General features: G+C 30.2%; 2 protein-coding genes and 1 non-coding gene across 3 annotated transcripts; 1 reads left to right on the forward strand and 2 right to left on the reverse strand.

Moving 5' to 3' along the window:
* Positions 1 to 72: 72 nt before the first annotated feature.
* On the forward strand, positions 73 to 144 carry TRNAP-UGG (transfer RNA proline (anticodon UGG)). Its single transcript has one exon. It is a non-coding gene; the product is annotated as a tRNA-Pro (tRNA).
* Positions 145 to 2,468: 2,324 nt separating this feature from the next.
* LOC125830931 (zinc finger protein SHOOT GRAVITROPISM 5) lies at positions 2,469 to 2,994 on the reverse strand. The gene has a single exon (XM_049510121.1). The coding sequence runs from the start codon at positions 2,992 to 2,994 to the stop codon at positions 2,479 to 2,481; it is 516 nt and encodes a 171-aa protein (XP_049366078.1). The 3' UTR covers positions 2,469 to 2,478.
* A 13,347-nt stretch (positions 2,995 to 16,341) lies between these two features.
* Positions 16,342 to 18,317, reverse strand: LOC125830920 (dof zinc finger protein DOF5.6-like). Its single transcript, XM_049510111.1, has 2 exons — positions 18,121 to 18,317; positions 16,342 to 17,406 (listed from the first exon to the last, which is right to left on the reverse strand). Exons 1-2 carry the CDS (start codon positions 18,169 to 18,171, stop codon positions 16,450 to 16,452), a joined length of 1,008 nt encoding a protein of 335 aa, XP_049366068.1. The 5' UTR covers positions 18,172 to 18,317; the 3' UTR covers positions 16,342 to 16,449.
* Positions 18,318 to 21,031: the final 2,714 nt, after the last annotated feature.

The raw sequence follows: 21,031 nt of genomic DNA on the forward strand, positions 1-21,031 counted from the left end.
AAGAATTTAAAAGGATTTTTAGTAAAAGTAAATATTATATATACTTATAACCCGAAATGTATTTACACGGCAGGGCATTTGGTCTAGTGGTATGATTCTCGCTTTGGGTGCGAGAGGTCCCGAGTTCGATTCTCGGAATGCCCCCACTTAAATAATATCTTTTTTTCATTTTTTATTTGTTAGTTTTTAATTATTCACATGTTGCACTATTTCAGCCCTCCAAAAGTAGTAGTAACAGCATATTTTGAGTTGTTTGTGATTATTTTTTTTAAACCTGTGGATTTTGGCTGAACAGAAAAGGTGTAGGCAAGTTTTGATGTTATATATTTGTCTTGTGGTGTTATGTTATTTGACCAGTCAAGAAATAAATAAATAATCAGAAGAAGGGAGGCAGTCAATGTCAGAAATCATGGTATTCCAGGCTTTGAAAGGAAAAAGACAAATATAAGTTTGAATGAATGCAAATATATGTATGGAGAGTAAAAAGCATCAATGACCAGAAAATGTTGTCTATAAATCTTGGCTTATCCAGAAAGCATCATTTGTAAAACAAGAATCTCTTGTCATTCATTCATTCAATTAAGGGGCATATATCAAAAATATCAAGTCTAATTCTCCGTACTAGGTGTTTAAACTAAATCATACTGCTTTATTATGATTAAGTCAAAACTTAATTTTGTTAGATTGTCCTTTTAAGTGTAATCCTCCTAAAAGATAGAGTTGCTTGAGTTGGTACACTCTGATTTATGCGGTCCAATGAAGACAACAACTTTGGGTGGTGCACTCTATTTTGTCACTTTTATATATTGATGACTATTCGGAAAAAAATTAGGTCTATATATCTGAAATATATCATGTATATTTTATTGAATTGGTGTAAACATTTAAGTTAGCTCCAAGTGATATTTGGAATATCTGATGCCGAAGGTGTATTTAATTTAGGTGAAACTTAAATAATTGAAACATTTATAAATGAAGGTGAATCTTTTTTCTTTCTTTTCATGGATATATATAAAGCCAAATTATTTGTACGTAGTTTGTAAAGTACTGATGAGTAAGCCAGTGTTATAATCATGACCATCGATCTTAATTAATAACATAAAAAATAAAATACTATTGATTGCTGAAAAGTGAAATAGGACCATCTATTCATTCAATTTTATGATGATACATGACACTCAGGCAAATCTCCTTATTAACAGAGACTCCTAGGAGGATTGCATCACTACCTATCATAATAACTAGATCTACAAAATATATAAAAGTAAAAAAATGTACCTTCAAAGTCCAACTACAATAACATAAAATTATGTTATTTGCAATTTCATAAGTTAAATCTAAGAAGATATATATACGCATATTTTTATAGGATGTGAAACTATCAAACTATATAACATAGATCAAAAAAACAAAAAAAATCGCTTTATTGAATCAAAGGACGGTGCTAACAATGGCATATATATATATAACTTACAATATTAACTAAAATATAATTGCTACCTGTTTATTAATGTTGTAAAATAAAATAAAAAATCAAATGTTGTGATTGAGAAGTTGTGTAAATATATCTTTTTAGTCTTGTCTTCTCCCCAATGTTGCCAAATACTGTATTTGAAAATCAGAAATCTTCTTGTTTTTAACAAATAAAACTATGTACACACAATCTCATATCAGTTTCAAGGCAGAAAAGGAGCAAATATCGCTTTTAGGAGAACGTTTTGTACATATTTAAAGCATTTAATTAGTTTGGTGTTCTTCTTCATACTTCTCCAACATTTTTCGGTATTTTAGTTAACATACATGAGATTAATTTATTGTTCATTTAACAACTCAAAAGAACAAATGGCATTATTTTTTGATTCATTTGAGTAAAAAACTTATCTTCATATTTTATCTTATTCTAATCATTCAGAGGGCATAAATACAACACTGTGAGCAAGTTGTGTGAAAAATCGCAGCTGTTTAAATCCCCGGTCGAAATCATTCAACATCAAATTGTATAAGACCTTAGTGATTAATCCAGCGTGTGGGATCCCAACTTCCGTAAAAGAACAATTAATTCCATTTTGGTAATTGGTATCTTTAGAAAGGATGAAACTAAGGCAAAAACCAATCAGAATGAATCTTTGGAAAGGTATGTGATACATACTCAGTAAGCTTGCCATTCTTTTTTTCGATTCTGAAATAACTTATTCATGTTTCCAATATTATGAAGATTACATTACCTCAATAAAAGGAAGAATCATATATATATCAAATTCTGCTAGATTAACCATGATATAATTATACGTCACTGCATAGCTTAATAATATCAATTAGTCATATGGAAGAAGAGAAAACAAAAGAATTATAAATCATACATCAAATTATTAATTAATAATCGACTTTCAAGTTTTTTCCCAGCAAAAGAAAAGAATACATAATATTAATTAACATCTTATTTTTATTTTCCCCCTCAATAATAATATTAATAATGATTTAATGAGGTCGAAATTTTTGACTGCAAGACTGGCAAGTAACTTCCATGCACGTAGGATCAATCCTACGAGTTGCTCTTTCTTTCAACTTTTCTGCTCTTTCAACTTCCTCTTTTGCCCTTTCCCACATACTCCTCGCACGTGCGAATTCCGACTGAGCCATCTCTATTTCTCTTCTTGTAAGCTCCCTAACACGTTCGGCGTACGCTTTTTCAATGGCTGCTAGCCGGATTTGCTCCGCGGCTTGCCATTTAAGCGCTTCAACGTAGCCCGAGTCGAACCGCACATCGGTACTGTAGTGATTGTGATCGTGGTTAATTGCAGGTCGAATTAAGATACCTTGATTATGATGTGATGGTGGTTTTATTGGTCGTCGTACGCTGATTGACAGTTGTAGGTCTAACGAAGGAGGTTCAATTGATTCCATGTTACCCGACGAATCTGATGGCCACGAAGACGAATTTGCTGCATTTTGGTCAGTAGACAGAAAATGTAGCTCCTTTTGGTCATCTTCCATTATTAAGCCCCCTCTCTCTCTCCAAGTGATGCTTCTCTGAAAACAAAAAACAAAGCAACTTAATTAAATCCTCAAATAAATTGAATATATATCAACATTGGTATTGTAATATTATATAGAAGAATTAGGGTAACGAACAAGGAGTGTCTTGGGATGGATAATTCCTTCATTCTTAGTTAGATGTTTTTAATTTCATTTGGATTTTGATAATGAAAAAAAAAATCTCTGATAAGGAATATATGGTGCGAATTTGGATTAGTCAAGCTAGTTAGGTTAAGATACCAGATTGTTATTATATGGGGAAAAAAAAAAGGAAAAAGGTAAGTTCAACTTTTGAAGAATTTGAATTATAACTTTAATCCAACAAATAATTACTACATATGTATAGATCATTGCATTATTCTTTTGTATCTTACCAGAAAGAAGGTTAAAGAGGATACCCAAAAAAGAAAAATCTAGCTAGTGACATTTCATTTTGGTCCTATATATCATCTACTCTAGGCTCTAGCTATATCTTCAGTACCAACTGATGATGAATGTAGAGTTTCGTAGGTCAAAATGAAATGCAGCTACATATTTTTTCTTTTTTCTTTTTTTGTCATATGAAACAAAGAAAATGAACTGTACCAATTATGACATTCTTTTCATTTTAGATACTCAAATTCCTAATTAATACTACTTATAATAGTACTATATATGCATGTTTCAGAATTCAAATCTATCTAACTAATCATATTTATGTTTTGGCATGATATTGTTTTACTTCAAACTAGTTCTTTCATTACTTAGAATTTATACCGTACTAGTCAAACTATTACCTTGAAAAGTCGTTTAGTATGAAGTATAAAGTATAATAATCTCAGGGACAATATGTAGAACTATTTTATCATGCATTTGGTTGAAGATATTAGGTAGTCTGTTGATTATTTTATCCCACCATTTATACTATAGTGATGGGATCATACTATAAGTTATCTCATATACCTGGTGGATAACTTGTAAGCAGGAAAACATATTATCCAGGGATAACTAATTTCCAACCAAACGATAGCGTCAAATCAAATGGGATAGAGAAGCTATGATAGAACAGACAAATAATGCAATTGGAATTCTAGACTGTGCTTGCCTTAGTTAACCAATTTTTTTTAACCAAACTAGAAAATGGAATTTACCTTAAGCTTGTTGAGTGCATGAAATTGGCCAAAGTATAAAATATTTTAAAGAATACCACTAAATTTTGACTTTTAACTCTATGGATTTAGTTTCCTTTTGATAATAGTTTCAGTGATATCATTAGAGCAGATGTATGAGAATCATATATATAGTTCTCTAAAATATCAAACGAGAAAAATGGAAAAATAACATTCCTTAAGTTGTATAAGTCTAACAATAAATCACCAAAGATTTTCTGAGTAAAAATGTTCTGATAATCACTATATCTTACAGAGAGACGTATGCCTGGATCATTTAAAAATACAATGAGTTTAATCCTAAAAATCTTAAAAATTGAAGACAGAGTTTAAATATTGAATTGGCCTCTCATCAGAAACGAGTAAACCGGAGTTGAGGTCAATTAAAGAACATATATATGTGACACATAGATCCATTAATTATACAGTCATGACTTTTAGAAAAGATATACTCCAGTAGTAGTAATGTTAGAATCATTACCTACAAAAATTATAGTATATGGTCCCTATAAATCTTTATTTGACCTAACCAAAAGAATGTCAAAAGCATAGAGTAGCTAAGAAAATGCAATTTCCTTTATTCTTCACTAAAAAAAAATTCCCTTTCTGGTAAGTAACTAAAAGATTTATAAATTGGAATTGAACAGAAAAAATGGTAACTAGCTACATATTAATTTCACAAAAATATATGTTTTGTACGTAGCTAGTAATCAATCGATCAATATGATGCACAAGAATACAATCAAAATTAAAGAACTGAGATGAAATCTTTTCAACAATAATTTCTATAAAGCACGAAAAAAGCCAAGAATGAATGAATGATGAAATAGTACCTTTGTGAGTTTCAGTATTCAATGAATTCGTATAAAGAGAGAGAGATAGATGTACTAATCGTTTTTTCTGTTCGAAAGCTTGAAATGATCAGACTGTGAAGGTAAGGAATTAGGTATATGAACAAATTTGAAGACAATAATTGGGAAGCCCTAAAAAAAGGACTTAAAACTTTTTTTACAAGACGTTATGGAGGAGAAAATGAATGAATGAGAAAACAACAAAGAGAAAACGACTTTTGAAACCGATAGATTTTGACAACAAATATTTGGGGGGTGGGGGATTAGGGGGGCACACATGTATATGTATGTATATATTATTTATATGTGTGTGAGTGATATATAGTAGTAGAAGACTAGTAGTAATTGTATGACATATATATACACAAAACCACATGGATGGTTTGCTAGTGGGAGAGACAAAGGCATTACCTACTTGCATGGGTTAAAGTGGACGTACACAAAGCACCAAAAATGTAATTACAAATTTCAGGAAAAAAGTGAATGTACTATATCACAATTGTGGGTCACCTCATCCGACCCTCCACCCCACACAATACATAAGGTGTATATATTCCCTTTTCTAGTCTGAACGAAGTTAAGATTTTGAATTTATGAGTTTAAATTTTACTTATTAAGTGCATTTTTAATATAAATATAAAATTTACATTAAAGTTATTATGTTCTGCTGAATTCATGGACTAGTTCCGGCTCTATCTTATCCTCAAGTTCATTTTTCAATATATAATTTATTATTATTTTCAATTAATGAAATTTTATTATCGAGATTCTTTCCTGTTTAATTAGATGTCTTGCGTTTGAATCTTGAGACTAGAAAATCCTGCTTCATTCGGACTATTAAGGAGGAATAGAAATTAGGTCGGTCAATCAACTTCAATATCAAATGAATAAACACAAAAAATATAGTTAATGAGAAGAGGAATTATTTTTTCTGGACCTAATTAGATGTCTTATTGTACATTTGTTTATAAGAGTCTTATGTTAACACATGAAGTTCTTTCTTTACGCTTTGGAGAAATTGGAGAAACGGAAAATGGAGAAGAGACGGATCTATATTTTTAAATATTAAGCCAAGTCATCTCAAATATACTTATAACTAGTGTGATATATATTACGTATCCATTTTGGATTAAGGATGTACAAAAATAATTCAAAGGTCTTAGGATCTCTAAACCTTATATATAGTTTTCCAATCTTTTAAACTTTCAATATTTGTTCCTTAAATGTGAAAAAATTTCAACACTTGTATCTCCTGTGTTTGAATCTTATTCCATTTATATACCCCTTCTGTTTTATATTAGTTGTCACATTAATTTTTCGAAACAATTTTTAAAAGTAAAGAACCTTTTTTGTGTTACATTTCTATCCTTTTTCCACCTATTACACTACAAGTAATCCCAAAAGTCCAAAAGTAAGTTATTCATGTCCCTTAAATAAACTCGTAATGGATAAGTTAAAAGTTAATAAACCCATTAAAAAGTGACCATTTTTAGGAACGTGACAATGTTTTCAGATATTTATAAACGGAAAGTGACAAAAGATACGGAATAGATAAAATAATTAATAAAACTTGAATTGATCTTTATCTTAATAGTGATTGATACTAATTTAAATCAGACATCTAATTGGGATTGGTGGAGTACATAATATTATTATTATTATTATTATTGCAGGAGAAAGAATTTGGAAAAATTACAGAAATCTCACATTTTAGTTTATTTATTATCATTATCCCCTATATAAGTTTTATAAATCTCCAAAATCCCTCATTTTTACGCATCAGATTAGTGTATCTCGCACATCAGATTAATGTATCAGCGCTTATATTATTATATCTCGCGTATCAGATTAGTTTATCATGTATAAAATGTATATCAAATTAGTGTATCATGTATAAAATGTACATCAGATTAGTGTATCATGTATAAAATGTAATGTATCTTACTTAACGATTAATGTATCAGCGCTTATATTACTGTATCCGTTTGAGGGATGTCTGTAATTATAAACTTTTAAGGGATAGATTGTAATTTTGCCTTAAAAGTATGTGATTTCTGTAATTTGCTCAGAATATTTTAAACATTTTAAAATTAGTGTAGAAGAATGAAGTGCTTAAAGTGACTAAAGTAATATTAAATTAATTAATTCATAAGTATCTTCCACATTATCCAAAAACATAAACGTGGAATGTTGAATTTCGTTCTTAAGCAACGTAGCCATCAGAACAACTAGCAAGATTTAGTTATGACAGCAAAATCTTCATGATTATACTCCCACCAAGTGTGTGCTACTGTTAAAAAAATTACCATTTAATTTAATTAATTTTGTTACATTGCAAATATACTAATTAGTACTTACTACGTTATAAGAGAAATAACGGAATTCAAAGTGAACTTCAAAGTGAATTTTGAATCCTCTTATATAAATGATCAAGCTAACCTCTAATTTAGTATTTTAGAAAATTCAAAATTTATATAAGTCAAAAAAATTATTTTATATATATCATATAATTTCTTACTGAGAGGGTTAAACAGAATATCATTCCGCCCCCGAATGAATAAGTTTCGTCATTCATTCGGTTTTAATTGATGAAGTAGTGTCATTTGTCTAGGTATGAATGAAATTTGTTATCTTAAACATGCTTAAGATTTTTATAGTGTTAAGAACTAATTACATCTTATTCATATTTTTTTTCAAATTACAAAAAAATCTTAAATTTTGTGGAATCCGAATACATCCCAGAAACGTTGTGAATTATCACATCCCAATTTCAGATACATCGCGTCTCAATTTCGTATATATCACTCAACTTTCTAATACATCGTGTAAAAGTGATGTATTCAAGAATAGAAGAGAGTGATTTTTTGTAATTTTTCAAATGATTCAAAATTTTAGATAATATGATAAAATAAACTGTATATTTTTTCCATTAAAAAGAAAAATAGTGAAACGGGGGAGTGTGTATAGTCAATAGATAGCGTTTGTTCATGTCAGCTGAGGAAACAGTGATGTCATGTGTCACCTCGTCGATGAATCACATTCATCGTATTAATAAGTTGAATAGTCTTCTCTTTCTGGTTTCTGTCTCTTTTATATGTGTGGCCTGTACAACTCCACAACAATAGTCTCATACTTCAAATACCAGAATTTAAACATTTATTTATAGTAAACATAACTATTTTGTAACAATTAACACATATGTCTACTCTACTCTCCTCAACAGTTAATATTGTTTGTACCGCACGTTAAGATAGACCGTTTATATCATATTTTGGGATATGAGTTATGATTTCTTTAAATCTTGCTAACGTTGAATGTTTTGTACGTCAAACAACTTTTTCAACTTATAAAAACATTTCCAACACCTAAAAGCATTCATTTTTTTAATCAGCTAACTCAAACAATTAGGTTGTGTATACATAAACTTAAGCTCATAAATTAATACTGAAACGTTTGGTAGAGAGTAATAATGAGATTCACACGTGCATGAAGTGTTGTATGTGTACTAATTTTTGTTACTAATTCTCCTATATTGAAGATGGAGCTTAGGGTAGTGTGGAAATTAGAAATTTCATTAACATGCATAATAAACATATGAAGAATAATTTATTTTAATATAATTTTTTGAGGAAAAATATTCGACTGACAATCCTTCAATGCATATGACTACGTTGTTGGCAGAGGCGGAGCCACCCTATAGAATGGGGTGCATGTGCACTCGTTAACTTCTGAAAAAATTATGTGTATATCTATCTTGAAAAACTGACGTGCACCCATGAAGAGTATAGATTAGTCATTGTGTTGCTGGTACAAGCTATAGCAACCACCCACGATACCTGGATTCAAATTTAAGATAATATTGATGTACCTGAAGTCTTCAAATCCTGAATTGGTCTGTGAGGCAGGGGCAAGGCCCAATATTGGGTGGGGGTGGGGTTAGTAGTAGTAACTTTATAGAAGATAGTGAGAGGTTTGAAGAGAGTAGCTTTATTGGTAGGGTTAAGTTGTCGGGGCTCTACATATATACCAAATGAATAAAGGTAGCTACTGATGGATCTCTAACTTTATTTGATCCATCGATGGCACGTGGGAGGGTGGCACAAGAAAATGAAATGATGAAGATGATGAATTTCATGATATATTTATAGTAATTATTTTTGGTTCTGCAGAATCTACTGCTTGGAACCTTTATATCTGTGGGTCCATTCTCCATGTGGCTTTCCACCATTTTGTTTCATCATGTGCTTACCCCCAGACTTGGTTTCAACTTTAACATCAAATTAACAACCATATTTCATATACTCAAAAAAGTTTGAAAGTTTCCGTACTCGATCAATTGAGTTACTAAAATTATATACTTACAAATTTGAAAGAGAAGGAAAAAATTACCAAGGGTGCGAAATAAACAAATTAAATAAAGATTTTAAAATTATTTATAAGCAATACGACTTAAGTTTGCTATGAGAAAAAAAAAATGTGTTTTTAAGTGCATTACTACTCTAGAGTGTCAAAGTCGTTTCATGATTATGTTCTTCATTTACTAGAAAATTGTCACACCAGTTTGCCTCTATCTAAATATGTTTAAGTGTGGCCTTGTTGGCAATAATAACAATGTAGTCCCATAAGGTGGGATCTAAAAGAGTAGATATGTGTATCCTTACGACCTTACCACTATCTAACAGAGAGGATATTTTTTGAAAAAATTCAGACTCAAATATATAACTCAAATAGAACATATAGAAGGAAAGAAATAAAATATGTAGAAGAGGAAGCATTGCATAACATGGAGATAAAGTCATGTGTTAACCAAAACAAAAGACGAGAACAATAGCAATATAAATCACAAGACAAGTTTAGACAGCTTGTTGATCTTCGACAAATATCTATAATGATCGATAATAGGTCAAAGTAAATAGTGTTGATATGTCCTCTTCATTAATAAGTAACGTTTTACTGTGATTAAGCAATATGTATCCTCTATTTATGCAATATTGTACTCTATTAATTTGTTAATGTACAAGTCAAAGAAAATTTTTATTTCTAATATATGAACTAATTAAGTAAAAAAGCAACACAGTATCTATTTTATCCTAAAAATATGACATGTCGAGAATAGTGCTTATAAGATAGAAATGGAAGATAGGAATGTTTTACATGCTATGGAGCAAGGTGTAAGCTGCCCCCACCAAATTAAATTATTTTCACTTTTTAAAAAAGAAATCATTTTTAAAGAGTCTCACATCCAATGAAAAGAGATAAATGAAAATTTCTTTATATAGCATCGCACAATTCTCTCGGTGTAATAATTTGATTTTTGACATGAAGTTGAGGATTTTTTTAAAATTGAGAAAGATGTGGGATGTAACCATTGCATCATTAATTAACTAAAATATGAATCCTCGTTTAACAACTTACAATAATTGGAATAATTACTTATAGTCTAAGATATAATAATTAATTTTGTTTTATAAGTAATTGTTGAATATATATATTAATCAATGAGCTCATTAATTTGTCTAGGACAAGAAATGAGGCGTTAGGTATAAAAGTCCAAGGGCCTAGTTAGAGAGAAATCAATTATATCCATTGTAGTTGGAATAAAAGGAGATATCTAGGGACAATATGAAGATGGAAAAATAATTGAAATAATTGAAAATCAAGTCAAATGAAAGTGGCCTTTCTAAGATAAAATAAAAAAAATAAAGGAGTCAATCTTTTCATCCTTGTTTGGTTGAGTTGGGAGAAAGGAGAAAATTAAAAGAAAAAAAGATGGTACTTTTTATGTGTTGTTGCTATTAATATAATTATCTTGTGATTTAGATAACGCCACCTTCTTAGAAAAGGCCATATGCCAAAGTACATTTATATATTGTTAATAATTCCAAAGAAGATTAAAGAACTCATTAGCAAACTACATTTAAAAGTGGCAATTTGTAAACAAAACTAATGGTGCAAAAATTCGAAAAGGAATGCATGTTCATGTCATGATTTGATAAGTTATACAAGTAGCTAGAGACCTTCTACCAATTCTCATGTTGTCTTTCTATATAATTTCATATTTTAACATATATACAATAACATATTTAGTATAATTTTATAAGTGAAATTTAGAAAAAATAAAATTTACGAAGACGTTACTCTTACTTTTATAGATAAAAATATTATTTCCAATTGATCATTAGCTAAAAAAAAATTAACTTGTATATTTAGCTAAAACTTTCAATTATCATTATGTCTTTTTACAGATTTAACACTTTGAATAAAGACAATTATTGAAGGGTCAAATACTATTAATTAACATTATTGAGTGTCATAATATAAAGTGACTTGACTTGTTTTCACTCGGACCAAATCGTATATATGATCTAAACAATTGAATGATGTCGGCAATATATATGGGAAAAACTACGTAAATACACAATTTATTTTATCATATTTTTTAGAATTTCTTACCATTTGAAAAAATTATAAAAATTTCTACTCTCTATTATTCTCGGGTACATCACTTTACAGGATGTATCGGGATGTACGTGATGTATCAGGACGTTGAGTAATGTATCCGAAACCTAAACGAAATGAATCAGGACATTGAGCGATGTATCCGAAACCGAGACGCGATGTATATCGAGACGTTTGGGATGTATTTAGATTCCATCAAATTTAAGAGATTTTTGTAATTTTGAAAAAAATAGAAATAGAATATAATAATTAGCTTTTAACACTGTAATTTGTATAAAATTCTCATGTATATATCACGACAAGAAGTGAGATTTATATTTTGTGACGATTTTCTACTTGGGTGACTCCTTTAATCACCACAACAAGGGTTGTTGTGATACCACAATAATATTGCTATAAAGATAATAGTTGTAATGGTGACTATATTCAAGTGATCAAAAAAACGTTGAGGATTTTTCTACTTTCTATGGTGTCTTTAATCATCATAAAAAGTCATATTTCACTATTAAAAATACTAGAATTGCCGATAGAAAATGTCAAAATATTATGACCTCTGGTTGTTTAGATATCATGTGTGTGTGACCATTTCATCTAAAAATTTAAGTTATTAAAAACTTATTTGTATTAATTAATTATATTTCAACATTATTCAATTGTTAAAGATTGGTCGAGACACATGAAAATCAAAGGACATGAAAGGAAAGAAAGATTTGGTGGGTTGAAAATTAGGAGCTCCAATTAATATATACTCCTAGCTTTTATGCACGAGATATTACTATACATATGTGTGACATAATGGAAGGTACATGATCACAAGTATGGAATCTTGCTTTATTTAATGATGAAGGGTTTTTTATTTGTCAAATTAAACTTCCCAAGTCATATCCTTTAACATCAAGTTCCTTCAATCAAAAAGTAAAGAAACTTCCAAATGGACAAGAGATTGAACATCTCATAGCTCGATTTAAAGTTTATGGATTTTAAATTTACCACATTGAACGTCTCATAGCTAATTTTAATTATTGAATTTGCAGCTAAATACATTTATGTATATTTAACAGATTTTCTAATACAAATATAAGGTCTAAGCAAAAAAAAGTTGGGTTTGTTTGAATCCATACCTAACAAATGGCAAAGGCAATATTTTTCGCTAAGAAAGTTTAACATCTACTATATGAAAAGATTGACATTATATATATGTATAGTTTAACTTTTCAAAGTATTCCGCTGATCTAACTTCTACTCGATACCTAATATTATAACTCCGCCCCGAAGACAAAGCACTTGAGAGCGGAGGACATGCTTTGCCGAAAGAGAAAAAGGGAATGGATAGTGTAAAAGCTGGAAAGTCTGCTAAAAAAAAATTACTACTAGCTAGCTAAGTAATCCTACTTGCTTTGCTTTATTATTTTCACTAATTAATATTTACTTCTAATTAATAAGCATGGTTATAACTTATATATGTACTGTACTTTAAAATTTGTGTATGTTTAATTAACTGCAGAAAGTAAATATTATGAGTTGTAAAGATGAATTATAATGCAAGTAGACCACAACGCGCGCCAGGTGACTTTATTAGGTCTGAGCCTTTGAGGTTGACTTATAAAGGAACTTTTAGTGTTTTTTCTTCATTACTTATAAATAATTAACCGACGTGGGTTGTGGTGCAGTGATGGAATTGCTCCATCCTTAATCAGTGGTCTCGAGTTTAAGCCCTAAGTATAGAGAAAATTTTGTTGGAAGCGTCACCTCCGAATGACATACCCTCCAATGCACGATTCAAATTTAATCGGAGCTCTAATGCGGGCTACGAACATCTGGGAAACAAAATAAAAAAAAGCTTAACAATTATTCTGACAAAATATCTTAAAAAGGGAAAAGACAATAATAAGTGTGCGTGATGAAGAGATTTGGATTAAAGCTGTTTTGGATCATCAATGCCATATGCTTTGGATCAATAACCATCTAATAATATATATTTTTAAAAGCCTGTGATGTATGGCATGCAAATGACAACTAGCTTATCAGTTCGTTTACACCTTTTTTTTTGTCTAATGGTCCATATCTTTCCTTTTTGTTTGGACTTATATTATTAAAAAAAGTTTAATCTTAAACTAATGTTAGTGAATATTAAAGGTGGACAGTCTCATATTTGAGAGTTTTAAAATGAGTTAGAATCAAAAAATGGATCATGACTCAAAAGATTTTATTGAGTCATGATGAAATGGTGAACTTGGATTTAAACTATACTCTCTCTCTGTTTCAATTTATTTATCTGGTTTTGACTTGAAATAAAATTTAAGAAAGTAAAGAATTATTAATTCAATCAATCCAATTCAAAATAATTTTTTTCATGTTTTCATATTTTTAAGAAATTTAATTACCTAACATGTCAAAATATATTGTTTTCTTCTTCTTTATAAATGGGGAAAAGATGTTTAAAAGTAGATTAGGAAGAAATTTCACATGAAAGCTATGTTTTTTATGGATCAAAATAAGCTATATTTCTCCAAATTGGCCCAAATTAACTTCCAGGTTTATTTTACTTCATGTTTTTTTCGCAATTCCTCCGTAGGAGTTTCCACCTTTTTGCTTTTTTGCTGATTAGAACCCACAATTTTAGAATTGGAAGTAGAAGATGTTTACCAATCGAGCAACCCCTCCATTTGGGTTGGTTGGCCATGTTACAAATTCTAGGCAAAAATGCTAAATTCGATATCTCTAGTTATCTAGGCAAATTGAAAACCTGAAAAGTTCTTTAAAGATACCAAAAAAAAAAAAAAAAAAAAAAATAATAGTTCGTAATTTCAGATTTTTCGTTTAAAGTTCTCACTTTGCTTTCATCTATATAATGTGTATAACTTGAGATGGTAAAGTTTCAACAGTTTGTTAAAGAAGAAGAGTGGATATAAGCTATGTTGCTCGGACTCTTCCAAAATGTCTATGGGTGAGTGTTGGATCCTTCAAAAATAGTGTATTTTTGAAGAATCCGCCGCTAGTGTATTTTTGAAGAATCCGACACGAGTACGGCATCATTTTCGGAGAGTCCGAGCAACTTAGGATATAAGTCCGTTGCCAATGCTGGGCTAGGACCCAAAGCTTCTTAAAGATCTGGGCCTTAAAAAATTGGATTGGACCAAATGCTTCACAAATATGAAATAGAGATATCTGGGCCTTGAGAGACCACTGGGCTAAAAATCAATGGTCTAAATTGTGATTCACTGATTTGTTGCATTATTGTGGTGGGCTTTTGTCCCTCCCCTGATAGCGCAAGTCATTATAGAGTCCTCAAATGAGAAAATTAAGCAGAATAACAAACATTTAGCCTATATTAAATATTATAGTTACAGTTTAAGAAAATTGTAATTCGCGGCTATAGTTTTTTTAATAATTGCTATTCTCATGATTTGTATATATTCAGAATTTGTATAATTCGATTCTTGATTGTATAAATTCAGAATTTTGTATATGCTTACCCTAATTATTTGTATACGATTATGAAAAATTCATACTATAAATTATCCTATTTGTATATTGGCAAGTGAAATATACAAGTGGAGTTTTGGAAAATTCTTAAACGTATAAATACATAATTTGTATATACTTATCCTATTTGTATATTCGCAAGCAAAATATACAAATGAGACAGAAATATACAAACTGTTGTATTCATAGCAAACGAAGCTAATAGCTATGGAGCGCAATTATCGAAACTATAGCTATAGAGCTTTATTATGTCTATTATGTTTGCTATTTATAGAGAATATCTCTTCTAAAACATGAGGGATAATTATATAAAAACTCTTCACAAATTGGGGGTAGGGGGAACGGGGAAGGAAATCACAAAGTGGGGGAATTGAACTCTTCGGAACAAAGTAAAAGTTTAGATAGTCAACTAATTAGGCTACTAAGATTTCTCGAAGTGGATGTTGGATTGTTGAAATTCAAAAAACAAAAAACTTTTTTGTGATAAAACAAATTCAGGCACACATGTCATACATGCACAACGCTAGTTTTTTTTTAATCTCATTCGTGTATGACTAAATCATTTTCAAAAATTGATCAACTTATTTAAAAAAATATCATACAACATGTATTAATTATAGACCTATCAAACCTCACAACATTTCTTATAGACATCCCTGAACTTGTTTATACTCATTTGAGCCCCTCCCAATTAAGTTAGGATGCGATTAGTAGTTTTTTTTTTTTATCAATGATCATGTACAAAAATTGGGATATCAAACTTAGTTAAATTATACTTTTTATATATGAATAATCAAAGTGGACTGGTTTTTTTTAAAAAAAACAATGAAGCTCCAACAAAATCAAATTCAAATTAAATAACTTAAAACGAAGAATACCGGGAGGAAAGGATACTATACACAGTTACACACCCGTTTCACATTTCAATTTACGCAACTCGCGTAGGTATAACGTTCAAGAGAAGAAGAATATTTTTGAAATTTGTGATTTTTAAAGTGTCGTCTTTTTTCTTTTTTTGCAATTATAATAAATTGAGAAATTTATAGTTAAATTGTTTTCTAATATCATTGTATCTTAACTTTTTGAATCAGACAAATATTATAATATTATAGGAAAGAAAGAATATTACATAAAACATAACTAAGAAAACATTAAACTAAACTTTGCGGATATATATATATATATATCTGAAACAAATTTACAAGCCAAAAAGGCAACAACTATGAATACCTTCCAGCCCAACAAAATAAAGATTTGAGAATAACTAAAAAGCAAATTTTAATAGTAAAATCTCTGGACTCTTACAATATATCCTCTTCACACCAAAAGTCCTCAACATGGATAAAAAGTTAGAGAGAGCAAACACACTTTTCACTCCAAAAAGGAGTTTATGCAAAATTTAAGAACAGGTAAATACTCTTTAACTTGCACTCATAGCATTAACATGAAACCCTAAACTTAATTAATTTTCAAACTAAAGGATTTGTTGCTGATGATCCATAACAATTACCATTCATCAAACCCGTCCAAGATCCTAGGCCGCCATTACCAGAATAATACCCAAATGACGATTCTTTGTTGCCACCTAATTGATCATCATGCCATTCCAATGACAAAATTTTGGGATTTGGCTTCACATCAACTGCATTAATATTTTGTACTTCCTCATGATGATGATGATGATGATTTTCATATGGTAACAACATTCCAAAATTGTTCCCAATATTATCCATAGTACTCGTTATTCCAAATGGATAATTTGTGGCAACAATATTATTATCATGAACAAATCCAGTAGTACTACTATTACCACTCATCATCATCATTCCAATATTATTATTATCACAATTCCCAAGAAATAAATCTTGGTTTAATCTTGAATTAGTAGTAGTACTACTACTCCCCACTAAAGCCTCGTACTTACTTTCCATGAAATCAATAATTGGTGCTTGATTTTCTAGCATGAAATTACCATGATGCCCAAAGTTAGTACTACTCATGAAGTGATGAGGAAAGGGCATTTCTGGAATGTTGTTATTATTATTAGTAGTAGTAGTAGATAAAGGTGTACTTTCATTAGTATTAGTAGATGATTTTTTGGATGAAACTTTTTTGTTCTTGCGGCAGCCACCACCAACAGGGATGTTTCTTAACGTGCCGCCTTTAGTCCAGTACCTACGACAAGTCTTGCAGAAGTATCTAGGTTGAGTGAGACTGTAATTGTTGTAGTAACAGAATTTGGTATGGGTAGAGTCGCAACGGGGACATTTGATGGAATGGTCATGAGGTGGTCTTAGTCTTCTTTGATCTACTATTATGGGCCTTGAACATGTCATTAGATTGTTAATGTGATCACCACCAGATGGTGAAGAAGAAGAATCCATGCCTCCTCCTCCTCCTGCTGCACAATCCTCGTGAATTGTGCCCTGACATAAATTAAACAAGTAAATTAGCATATATCAGTGTAGGGACATGATGTCAGAGTTACCTCTTATCAACTGTTCCATGGTACCCTTAAGGACATTCTTTTGTCCTCTATTTTCGTCTATGTGACATTATTTGGCTTCTTATAATTTTTTAAAAGTTATGACCTAATAAATCTTAGACAAGTATATGACTATAAATAACAATTTCAGAGTTAAATTGTTTTCTATACAGACTAAAGAAAAGAAAACGTGTCACATAAATTGAGACAAGTAAAAGATGTTCCAAACCAAAATTTAGAAGTCATGACAATGCTAGAGCCTAAAGTTGTAGCATTCCCAAGGACCTACAAAGATTTTGTGAAGAATGATTTGTAGATTGTGTTGGACAATCATGGATGTTGCTCCCTTCATTTTCATTGATTTGACAATTTTTAATTGGACACAAATATTAAAGAAATAATGAACTTTTTTTAATTATTTGTTAATGTTATCTAAGTATATAGTGTGGCAACAAGATATTATTTAACAGTACTTAAAAATTGAGAAATTTAAGTGTTAGAAGTTTTTCGTTTTTTCAGTAAGGAAATTTTATACATTTGTATGAATCTTGCTTGCTACATCTCCACCTGCTCGGAGGGAGTAGCTACTAATATAATCCTTAATTGAACTTTAAGAAAATAAATGTGCCATGTAATTGACTAAAATTCAACATACCTGTAACCAGTCAGATGAATCCATGCAAACTTGTAGAGAAGTAATCCCCATTAGTTCTTTTCAATTGCCAGAGCTATAGCTACAATATCTATGCAAATTTTTTTTCTAAATGTAACACAACAGTTAATATTTGCTCAGTTTCTTCTTCCTTGCTTCGACTCTTTTAAATATTCTTATAAGTGGATTATAGACTTTAATTGGTAGTGAGAGAGAAGTATGTATGCAGCTGAATGAAAATGGGTGCTGAGATTGTGAATAAGAAGGAAGAAAAAGGCACCCCGTGGGGCCTGCTGTGGGGTGTACAACTTGCACCTCATTTGCTGTTTATTATTATTACTAGTAATAAAATTACTTAATAATTAGTGCTTAAATTTCTTCATACTATATATCGTCGGTGACAACTATACCACTTTTGCCAATACATTAACTTATGTGATTAGTTCAAGACACTAGTATATGTATTTAGTATTTACGCTTCATACTCCTTAGACTAGACTAGACTTTATTTGTGAGATCAACGTACATTTTAGCTAAGGTTACATTAGAGAATTGCGGTTGGACGGCTGAGATTTTGTTGATATTTAGTTGCGGGAATGTGAGCCGGTGATTCTGATACGATTTTCTTGTACGTCAGATGAGTCTATGTCTGACGTGACAAGTAGTTGGAGGGGAGAATATTTGGGTCGTCGATAAAGACCATATTTTGGGCCCACTTAGCAAAATGAGCGGATAAACCGAAAGAGCACTCCATTTGTGGACCCGCTTTTGAATGTGGGGTGAGACATTTATGGACCCCTTTCCTACTCTTCTTACAAGCAAGGTATAAATTCTATTATCAATGACGTGTCCACTCATCTATTCACCACGTGGCTTGCTAAATATATTATGCTAGTGGTATATGTAAATGTTTGTTATATTAACACATTGTCACATACCATGATAATAAGAAAAAAAATTGTATAATGAACTTGGGTCTGTGAAATTGTTCCATCTTTAATCAAAAGTCTTGAATTTGAGTTTTAGGTATGAAAAAAATCATATTTGAAATGTTACGCCGTCACTCTCAAATGGGTCTTGATTCTTGCGGTGTGTGATCTAAATTTAGTTGGAATTTCAATGTAGATCTAGATCAATTCATATATCGCTTAGTTAATTTCATAAATAATTTGTCTAAAATAAGTAGAGGTGAAAACTGTATATATTTTATATTTTTTAAACTTCCCTTATGAAACTATATTGATATTATTGTTGTTACTAAAACTTTTACTACTTGTTTATAAATGTCCAATATGAAAGTTGTTTACTACTTGTTTATATATGTCCAAAATTCTACACAAACAGACGGCCCCATTCATTTACACTGTGACATGTTGCCATATTTATACTTATAAGTTTGAGGAAATAAGATCTCTTGTTCTTTTACGATTAAAATATTTTTTGTATAAAAATAAAAATCTCTACTGTAAAAATACACAAAACAAAAAAAAAAAGTTTGCAATGCCTTAATTCTTCTTTTTTGTCAATTAATCATTTACCAAAGGAAGAAATTAAAGAAATACTTATTAATGCAGCTTTCTTCTTCTGCAAAATAAAATACAAAAAGATAGAATAATCATCCTTTTACCACATTTTGAAGGAAAAAAATACAATTTTTCTCAAATATAACCTTTCTCCCGCTTTTCCCGGGCCAAAATTCATCATAACTTTGTATTAAAAGGAAAATGAAAAAAACAATTTAAAAAAAAAATACGGTCAAATTCCAAGAAGGGTTCCTTCACTTTAGTGAATCAAACTTCCAAAAAGTAAAAGAAAATCCTAAAGCCTAAGAAGAGAGGACCAAAGTTAAATCTTAAAAAGGATAAATTAGTCATCTTTAGTTAACGTTACAGACACGCCTCGAATACTTAACAATGTTCAAAGTACAAAGAAAATTACTCCTATTATAAAGTTGATTTAAAAGTAAAAAATGTCCCTCTAAAATATTAGACGGTACACCTGACAGTTTTTTTGTGACCATAATGATCTTCTATTATCAAGATCAATCATTAGATTGATTCAAATTTCAAAATTGTACCCCGAGAAAAATATAGTCCTTTCGTCTCAAATTATTTATAATCTTAAATTTTCAAGACAAATTAATTATTGTAGTATTTTTTTCATTTAGCTTTAGTACTTCCTTTGGTTTATTTTACTTGTCGTGTTTTATTTTGTACACCCTTTTAAAAAAAATATATTAACTAGAGGATACTTGCTCCTATTAATTCAATGCCCTTTTTTTGCACCATATTAATATATTTTCATATTTATGACCAAGGGTAAAACATCCTTACTAATTATACCTTGATTTTTAAAGTGACAATTATTTTGAATCGTCTATTTTTAGTAAGATGACAAGTAAAATGGATCGGAGGGAGTAGTAATTGTTCTTGAAAAATACGAACACTTCTAGTAAATGTATGGAGTAATATTTAATGAAGAACATACGATTACATTTTAGGCCATAAATAAAGGTAAAATAATCAACGAAAGAAACTTCTAGTTAATGTTTTCTTAAAGCACATGTAAAAAAAAAATACGATAGATAACTTGAGATAAAAGAGAGTGCTTTATTATAATCATAAGGCATTCATTTTCATTTCATTACTTACTATATAGTACGAATTAGTACCATTTTATTTTCTGAATTGAGACACAATCATTAATTTAGTTAATGATTTTTCCTTTTCTGTTTCCTGTCGTATACTCTTTTTTTCTTGTCTCAATTCCTCCAACGTGAAAGCTAGAGCAAGAAGAAACAAATAACGAAAATGATGGGATTGTTGATTGTTTGAGCATTTTACATAATTAAATTGGGGTTTTACGAAGGACCAGGATTACTAATAATTCTAGCTAGGTGTCTAGTTTTGAATTT

The sequence above is a fragment of the Solanum verrucosum genome, unplaced genomic scaffold (genome assembly GCF_900185275.1).
Source record: "Solanum verrucosum unplaced genomic scaffold, falcon-dt-bn FXZP01000049.1, whole genome shotgun sequence".
Taxonomy (NCBI): Eukaryota; Viridiplantae; Streptophyta; class Magnoliopsida; order Solanales; family Solanaceae; genus Solanum; species Solanum verrucosum.